The following is an 8,509-nucleotide window of genomic DNA, read 5'->3' on the forward strand; positions in this document are numbered from 1 at the left end:
GTGCTCGAGTACCTGCCCCCCCTCCCCCGCCCACGCCCACGCCCACGCCCACGCCCACGCCCTTCGTCTCCCGCGGTCGCTCTGGGGATGAATCAAAAAGGGCGCTTGGGTTGGCACTGCCATTGCTGGGTGACCCACTTGCCCCAAAATGCGAACCCAGGGGGCCCAAGAGCCGCAATTACAGGAGCGACTTGAGAAGGGGCCATGGCTGGTTTCAAATAGTGCGAGAGCAGTGAGCCCCCAGAGGGCTTCTCCATAGCCAACCCCAGGCCTGTACCTCTGGCACCACCACCTTGGGGGTTTCTAAGTCAGAGCTTTCCTCACATTGAGTGAGAAGCTGGGAAGTAGCAGAGCAAAGGTCTGATGACCTTTCATCCCTCCCAGGTAGTAGCTGAATCTTGTGGAAGAAAAACTTTGGGATCTGCTTCAAAGATCCAAATTCCTACAACGTAGAGAGATTCAGGGAACTGAGAATTTAAACAAGCTGGTGCCGATAAGCGAGGGAGGCAGAAAGGGAACCCAGGAGATAAACACCCTTGCAGGCAGCCCCTTGGTTACTGCTTTCTTCTGCTCTCTCCATACAAATGCCTCCAGAGTCACTTGTTAAAGGCAGAAATCCAGCCTATTTAGTTTCAGTTCTAGAGAGATGCCTGGAACAATTTCTTCCAGAATTTGTTACACTGGCTTAGCAAACCCATGACCATTGTTACTGGCAGCAACTAGAGACAAGCTCAGTATTTTTGCAACTATTTTTCTGTTTTAAACAATGTTGTTGTTTTTTATACACAGAAACTTGTATACTCAGGAATTTTTATAAGATACCTACCCCACATCTCAGCAGCAGACCAGTCTGACTCATAGCAAGAACCCCACTGTGTCTGATGAGTTGAAACAAATGTGGTCCACACTCCCCTTGCATAGGTGTATTGGTCTGAGATTATCCTATATAATAAAAGGCTAATATGCAAATAGACCAAACGGCGGAACAACCGAACAACCAGTCACTATGATGTGCACTGTCCACTAGGGGGCGCACGGAACATGGCGGGTGTTGGCAGCAGGCGGCAGAGCAGGGGATATGGTGGACATCGGCCTCGGCCGGATGGTGGAGCAGGTGAGCGGGGGCACCAGACCAAGGCGGGGCGCCAGTCGTGGCATTGGGGCAAGCCTCTAGTGGTTACTGAAAATTCTTTGCTCCCTCACCCCATGGTCCCGCCTGCCGCTCGCACCCACTGCCGGTGCCAACCTCAACTGCTTCGCACTGTCAGCAGGTGCAAGCGGGGTCAGCGCCATCAGCGCCTGGCAGCGGCGGCATTGGGAGGGGGGCTGCCAGCAGACAGGGAACCGGGGGTGTGGAGGGAGGGGCCGGGCAGGGACACAGAGGATGGGCTGAGATCCACCCCTATGCCCAAGGCAGCCTGGCGGCCCACAGTTCCTTTCAAGGTACACGAATTCGTGCACTGGGCCCCTAGTCCAACTATAAGAGCCCACAACTAAGTGCTTTGAATCCTGTGTTTACAGACCTTCGTCATCATAGCTAAAGTTAAAAGAACTCTGACCATGAGACATTTATTCAACAAATATTGATTACCTGTCTGCTATGTATAAAGCCTTTGACTTGCAGTAGATTGTTGTTCGTCAGAACCGTAGGAAGGAATAGCGCTATTCCTGTTCTGATTTAACGGAGGAAGAAACAGGCTTGGCAGGGCTGCCTGACTTGCTGGCGAGATCACACAGGTGGTAGTGACGGAGCCAAACCGAAACCCAAAGCTGCCTGATGCCAGAGCCATCCTTTCAAGTCCTCGAGCCAGGCTCTCCCTGAACTGTCCTGCCTCTTGTTCCAGTTCAGACAATGTTCAGTTAAAGTCAACCACACAAATCGCCCTCAAAGATCATTTTTAATGCTTCTAAGTATAGAACCCATATTCTTCCAAAGTCTAACTTGGATTTAATGCAATGTAAGTAACAACAAAAATTAAAGTCGACATCATTTTTAAACCCCTATTAAACAACGATTTTTAGCTAATTATAACAGTTAAGCAGACAAACGCCTGTTACATTCAACTTTTTATCAACAATATTGAAGATAGTGTGGACACATCGAGAACTACCAAAGGAGATGGGACATGGTGGAGATGGACTCCCGCTGAATCCATAAGACACAGACCTTTGAAAATTGGGCCAGGAAAAGAAAAGACTCTGACTTGGTAGTTACAATAGAAAGAATGAAAATAGAAAAGACTCTAACTCAGTAAGTGGCTGAGAGAGGCAGAATTTGAAGGAGGAAATGGTAATGGGTCAAAGCTAGGTGTGGGAAGAATCCAAATGGCAAGCCCCTCAGAGTAGAATCTGGTGACAGAGTTTGGCTTATGAAAATCATTTCCCCCAAGATGACCTGTCCTTGAGAGTTTGGAAAACAAAGCAATTCAGAGAGACAACAGGTCAACCTACAGGGTTCAAAGGCCCCTCTGCTGGGAAGTTCAGGACAGGACTGCTCCCTCCAACAGCAGGAAGCACAAACAACTGCTCACTGGTAAACAATAATGACCATCCCTTTAGGTCCGGACTCAGGCCCGGCTATTTCTGCTTCATTAGCCCTTTCCTTTTCAAATTCCAGAGCGGTCAGAAACTGCAGAGTGCGAGGAGCCCTTTCCCAGAAACTGCCATGCAAATGAGCCTGTGGGTGAACCATGTGCTCAGAAATTCAAGGGCAATGAGATTCAATCTTATCTGACTTTACCCACGGAGACTGAGGAAAGTTACCCAAATGGCTTGGGCAAGCTGCCCCTCAGACAGACTACCGAACTGTTTCATTCCTGAAATTCCAACAAAAATAGTGAGCAGAAACAACATGAACATAGGGAGCTTTCTGGTGATCTAATTTCACAGCCTCCAGAACATCACTTTGTGTGTATATAGAACAGTGATGGCGAACCTATGACACACGTGTCAGAGGTGACACGCGAACTCATTTTTTTGGTTGATTTTTCTTTGTTAAATGGCATTTAAATATATAAAATAAATATCAAAAATATAAGTCTTTGTTTTACTATGGTTGCAAATATCAAAAAATTTCTATATGTGACACGGCACCAGAGTTAAGTTAGGGTTTTCCAAAATGCTGACACGCAAAAAAACAAAAGGTTCGCCATCACTGATATAGAATAACGACCCCCAAAGGTGTCCATGTCTCAATGCCTGTGCCCTGAGACTATGTTCCCTCACATGGCAAAGGGACCGTTTCCGCTGTGATGAAGCTAAGGATTTTAAGATGGGGAGATTAGCCTAGATTATCTGAGTGGGTTCAATGTACCCACTGGGTCCTTACGAAAGGGAGGCTGAGGGCTCAGAGTCAGAGATGGAGATGTGACAATGATGCAGAGCTCAGAGTGACTTTGGGCCACAAGGCAAGGTATGGGGGCAGATTCTTGGAGCTGGAAAAAGAAAGAGATTTGCCCCCAGAGCCTCACATCACAGAGGGTCACGGATCTGCCAACTCATTTTGGATTTCTGATCTCCAGAACGCCAAGGTAATAAATGTGGGTCATCTTGAGTCACTAGATTTGCAGCAATTTGTTACAGCAGCCATAGGACATTAATACACTTTCCCAACAATAAACTACTCCAACGCCCCAACAGCTGATGCATTAAATTTCATAATTAAATCATTATAATTTAAATGTAAATCCCCGTAGGAGGAATAATGGCTTTTTAGCCTTATCGTGCACTTTTTTTGTTTGCTTGTCTTGTGGGGTATTTTTTTTGAGGGGGTGGGTATATATGAACTATCTCATCCTTTTCTGAAAGTTTGAAAGAGAAAGAATTCAGGATTAAATGAGGCCAGAGAAGTACCTGTAGGGGAGGCAATGATGTCTAGAGAAAAGAAAGGGAGGGGAGGAAGCCACTGGAAACATTTTCTATTTCACCATTTTGCCTGGGCTTGACCTTGGGTTTCCCATATGCATTGCTCTCTCTCATGAACCAATTCACTGCCTCCTGATGCTCAACACCATTGTTCACCTGATGGCTTTTGCCCTTGCTGTTCCTTTGGCCTTTTTTTTTTTTAATTGTTTTTGTTGATTTTTAGAGACAGAGAGGAAGGGAGAGAAAGACACAGAGAGAAAAACATCCATTGGTTGCCTCCTGCTCGAGTCCTGACCAGGACCTTTTGGTGCATGGACCAGGCTCAATCAACAGAGGCATACTGGCCAGGATGCTGTTTCTTAGACCTTGAATGCAAGCTTTTTCCTTAGACCTTTGCATAGCAGGCTTCCGTTATTCCACCAATTGTCATTTAGCGTGGCCTTCTCCAACTACTTTGTCCAACCTACCCACTTCTCCTCCTGCTCTGTCTAACACATTACCTTTGTCTATTTCCTTTGTTGCAAGGAGTCACTTTCTGACATTATCTTATCTGGTTTCTTATTCGTGGTCTGTCTCCCCAGCAAGAATATAATCTCTGAGTAGGAAGGAACTTGTCTGTCTCGTTCATCAGTCTATCTCCAGTATTTAGAATCTTGCCTTGCACACAAGATAAATATCACTGAATGTGTTGAATGAGTGAACGAGTTACATGACACCTGAGCTCTGAAATGTCACCTTCTCAGTTCTCTTCCCTGACCACTTTATTCAACATTGTAACACAGCTCCAGCCCTCCTCAGCTGCTTGCCTTGCATAATTTTTCTTCATAGCACTTATTACCATCTTATGTGTTTAATAATTTACATCATTTTTAGAATTATTTATCTCTCCCGTTAGACTGGAAGTGCCCTGAGGTAGGGGTTTTTGTCTGTTTTGTTCTCTGCTGTGTCCTTAGGCTTAGAATAAGACATAGTAGTCACTCGATAAATATTGAATGAATGAATGAATGAATGAATGAATAGATGGGGCAGAGAGAGCAGAATTCTCATAAAAATCCAGACTTGGGAATTCTCTTGAAAATATGGAAAACCCCACAGAATCAGACCCCCTTTCCCAGAGACAGGAGCTGCGGATGGGCTGTCTGGCTAAGATGGAACAGGGACCTTCCCAGGGGCCACATTCTCCATGACTCCCACCACCTCTGGATGGATGCTGTCTGTTGTGAAAACCATCTTGCTTGCTCTGGATTTATTTTGGAGCAGAGAAATATTTCTGTGCCCTTGTCTCTGTTCCACCAATTGTCACTTAGCGTGGAAATGAAAGGAAATGAAAACCAGACTAAAAGGCCCAGCCATCCATCCTCTCTTGCCCTATACACTTCAAAAATACATTTGCAATTCCCTAAACCTGCCACACGCTGGGTCTTTGCATACAGAGATCTCCTCTCTGAATGCATTTTCCTCCTTCTCTACCTGGAAAACTCCTCCTCCTCCTAAATCTGTGAATGGAATCCTGACGAATCAGGAGGTGAGGATGGAGAGATGAGAAGGGGAAAGGTCATATGGGACCATTTTTTCCTACATAAAGTTTCCTGGGGTTTCTCTTTTCTGCAAATGGTGGAAAACAACTGAAGAATTACAAGCCTGTTTCAGAGAGAGGCAGAGAGAGCCTCTTGCCATAGAGCCTGTGAAAGATTAGTATTATATATTTATGGATAATATAGAGAATGTGGTAATTCTGCCATCTGAAGTCAGTCTGTGTTTAGAACATTCGTGGTCTGCGGTAGAAATGAACTTTCCAGTATCAAGCCACATCACCTCCACTCAAATGCTGAACCACTGTAATACTCAAGGTGCCCACTAGGGGCTGATCTCACACAACATTTCTTTACCTAAAACAGCAAGCTCTCCTTTCCCCCATTTCTATTGACTTTTATCCAAACCATTCTCTCAGGCCTTAAAGTCCTTGAAATTCTTTCTTTAATTGGTCTCTAAGGTCTGATAGCACCAAATACAGTCAATTCTTCCTTGGGAAATGATGCATTTAGGACTGCTGGGCAGTGGTCCAGCTGAGGTTTATACAATCTCAGGTCATCATTGAGCCTGAAGTTTTGTGCCCTTTGGTAGCTCAGGTAGGTGAGACAAATCAGTCAGCTACAAAGCATGGTTTATCCTTACCTGGATATGTTTTCACAGTATCCATGATGAGGAGTAAAAATCACATTTTGAGTGAATGGAACTTGTGCATTCTACAGGAGGCATTCAATTTTTTATTTTAAAAGAGGTTGGACTAGCTGAAAAAAATACACAGGTAAAAGGAATGAGGTTATGAAAGCCTATAGAAGCAAGGAGGCAGCTGGAGAGTTCCTCTATTTTTTTCTCCATTACTTTATTAATTTAAGTAAGTAGATAAGATATACAATAAAAAATGTTAATGCCAGGTGTTTTTGTTTGTTTGTTTGTTTGTTTTTTAATGGGGGGAGAGGGTAGTCCTAGGAGAATAAGAATCACTTGAGAAGTTTTTAAACTACCAATATACAGGCCTCACACCAGAGCAATTTTATCAGAATTCCTCAGTTGGAGTCCAGGCATGCATATTTTTAGAGAGAGTGGAAGGGAGGGAGGGGGAGGGAAGAGAGAGAGAAAGAGAGAGAGAGAGAGAGAGAGAGAGAGAGAGAAACATCGATGTGAGTGACACATCAATCAGCTGCCTCCCACACACATGCCGGCCTGGGCCAGGATCAGGCCTGCAACCCAGGTACATGCCCTTGATGGGGAACTGTACCTGGACCCTTTAATCATGGACTGACACTCTAACCACTGAGCAACCGTCCAGAGCAGTATGCATATTTTTTAAATAAATCTAGGCGATTCAAGGCACAACAAGGATTGACAAGCACTTATTAGGCTTATTCTGGCCTTAGGTACTTAATAAGCATTTGTTGAATTTGCAAAATGAGGAGTTTGAACAAAGATACCTTCTAACATTCATACTAACTCTATAATGATAATTATGCAGCCAACTATAATACATTTTTTGACATGCAAAATAATCCCCCCAATCTAGGCCTTTTTTGTACGAGAATTAATCTGGCATCTATCTGTTCAACATTCATGCAGACCAAGGGAATAATTCCACCACCCCTTGATAACTGTTGCAAGAGCCATGAGATAAATAAAGAATTACACACCACTGGACTAATATGGAAATTATCTGAGTTTGTGTTACACATATGGCATTGGTCCATCTCAGATCCTTTTAGCTTATTTGGGTGCATTGTCACAGTGGCTTAAAACTTGGCTGAAATGAAATCTTTTTGTTTCCTTCTACATGATGTCATTCAAACTTTATACAGTTAGCAACACATAATCTCTTAACTGTCTAACAAGAAATGTGAGTTTGTCTACTAGAGTAAATGTGATCTGGAATTAAGGTCAGGCATAGTAGGACTGTGTCATGACCTCTACCTATGACATCTGAGTGAGACAGAGGATACTTCCTTGGCAACACGACAGCTGATCCCGGGCAGGGGTAAATGGGCTCTTTCTTGGCCCAGGTCTGTGTAAGCATTTGTTCCTTTGCTGTATAGAAATGTGAAACTCTCTTTTGTCTAGAATTTGGGAAGATTAAGTTAAATGTCATTAGAAGCCATATCTTTTCAGAACTTGTATAGCCTTAATGCATAGTCATTTTTTGTTGTTTTTCTTTCAAAAAATACAGAAAGCCAACTGATTGTGTAGCCAACTGAATTGTACACCTGGTAAAAGGTAGGCCCAGGAAAGCAGAAGGCAGGAAAAAATTAATAAAAAAAGCCAGCACCATCCATTTGCCTTTGAGAAGATAACAATTATTAAAAAGAAAGGCAAAGAGAAAGGTTCACCTTTTGAAGTAAAAAGTAGGATATTTTTAGTTTAAGTAAAACATAGTTTGAAAGCCAGTCTTTGTTTTCTGAATTATTTTCGTTCCCATGGGCATATCTTAAGGAGAAACAGGGGAGGAAACTGGAATCTTTAAGGTGGGGCATTTGCAGAATGGAAACCATTGATTGACCCGATGAGATGACCGCATTTACACAGGAAGAGTATCTTAATTGGTGGATTTAAGGCTCCACCCCTCCCACTCCTTCCCCTTCACACACACATACACACACAGCCCAGCAGGGTGAGACTGTGAGGAGGATTAGGTCCCACAATTTTCTTTGTCTACAGAAATAGTCACGTATGAACATTTTCAACCCCAGACAACGGCCAGCAGTAGTCTGAGCTAAGACTTATTTTCTGCACATTGGAGATAAGGGGCAATACTCAAGTGGAGAGATAGTCACACACTATGTTCCTTCTAAGAGAGCATCAGGATCCACACAGTACCATCCTCGGATAGCAAACCTTGGGTAGGAGGGCCTGTCCGGAGGGGGAGCCTGGCAGGTTCCATGGGCGACTCAGAAAAAAGAATGACCAAGAGGACTCAAACTGTGACTTACACAAGGGCCTGTATCTAAAGGGAAGTGTGAATCCTTGGGAGGGTTTAAGATCCTGTAGGATTCTTTTAGGCAGATAACCCTGATTGGGGCTACAAAGAGCATAGGGTACAAGATTGCCTGTGGACTCCATCCATGAAATGAACACGAAAGATTGTGATTAACCCCCA

At 44.0% G+C, this 8,509-nt stretch overlaps 1 protein-coding gene across 2 annotated transcripts in view; it reads left to right on the plus strand.

Annotated features, from left to right (window-relative positions):
- The first annotated feature begins 1,042 nt into the window (after nt 1-1,042).
- ANXA13 (annexin A13) overlaps nt 1,043-8,509 on the plus strand; it is a 61,237-nt gene continuing 53,770 nt past the window's right edge. For both annotated transcript variants that reach the window (XM_005885166.2, XM_014532460.1), the window contains exon 1: nt 1,043-1,114. In XM_005885166.2, the coding sequence (XP_005885228.1) occupies nt 1,079-1,114 (36 nt within the window). In that variant the 5' untranslated portion in view covers nt 1,043-1,078. The remainder of the gene's footprint in view (nt 1,115-8,509) is intronic.

Source organism: Myotis brandtii, unplaced genomic scaffold, assembly GCF_000412655.1.
Source record: "Myotis brandtii unplaced genomic scaffold, ASM41265v1 scaffold896, whole genome shotgun sequence".
Classification (NCBI taxonomy): Eukaryota; Metazoa; Chordata; class Mammalia; order Chiroptera; family Vespertilionidae; genus Myotis; species Myotis brandtii.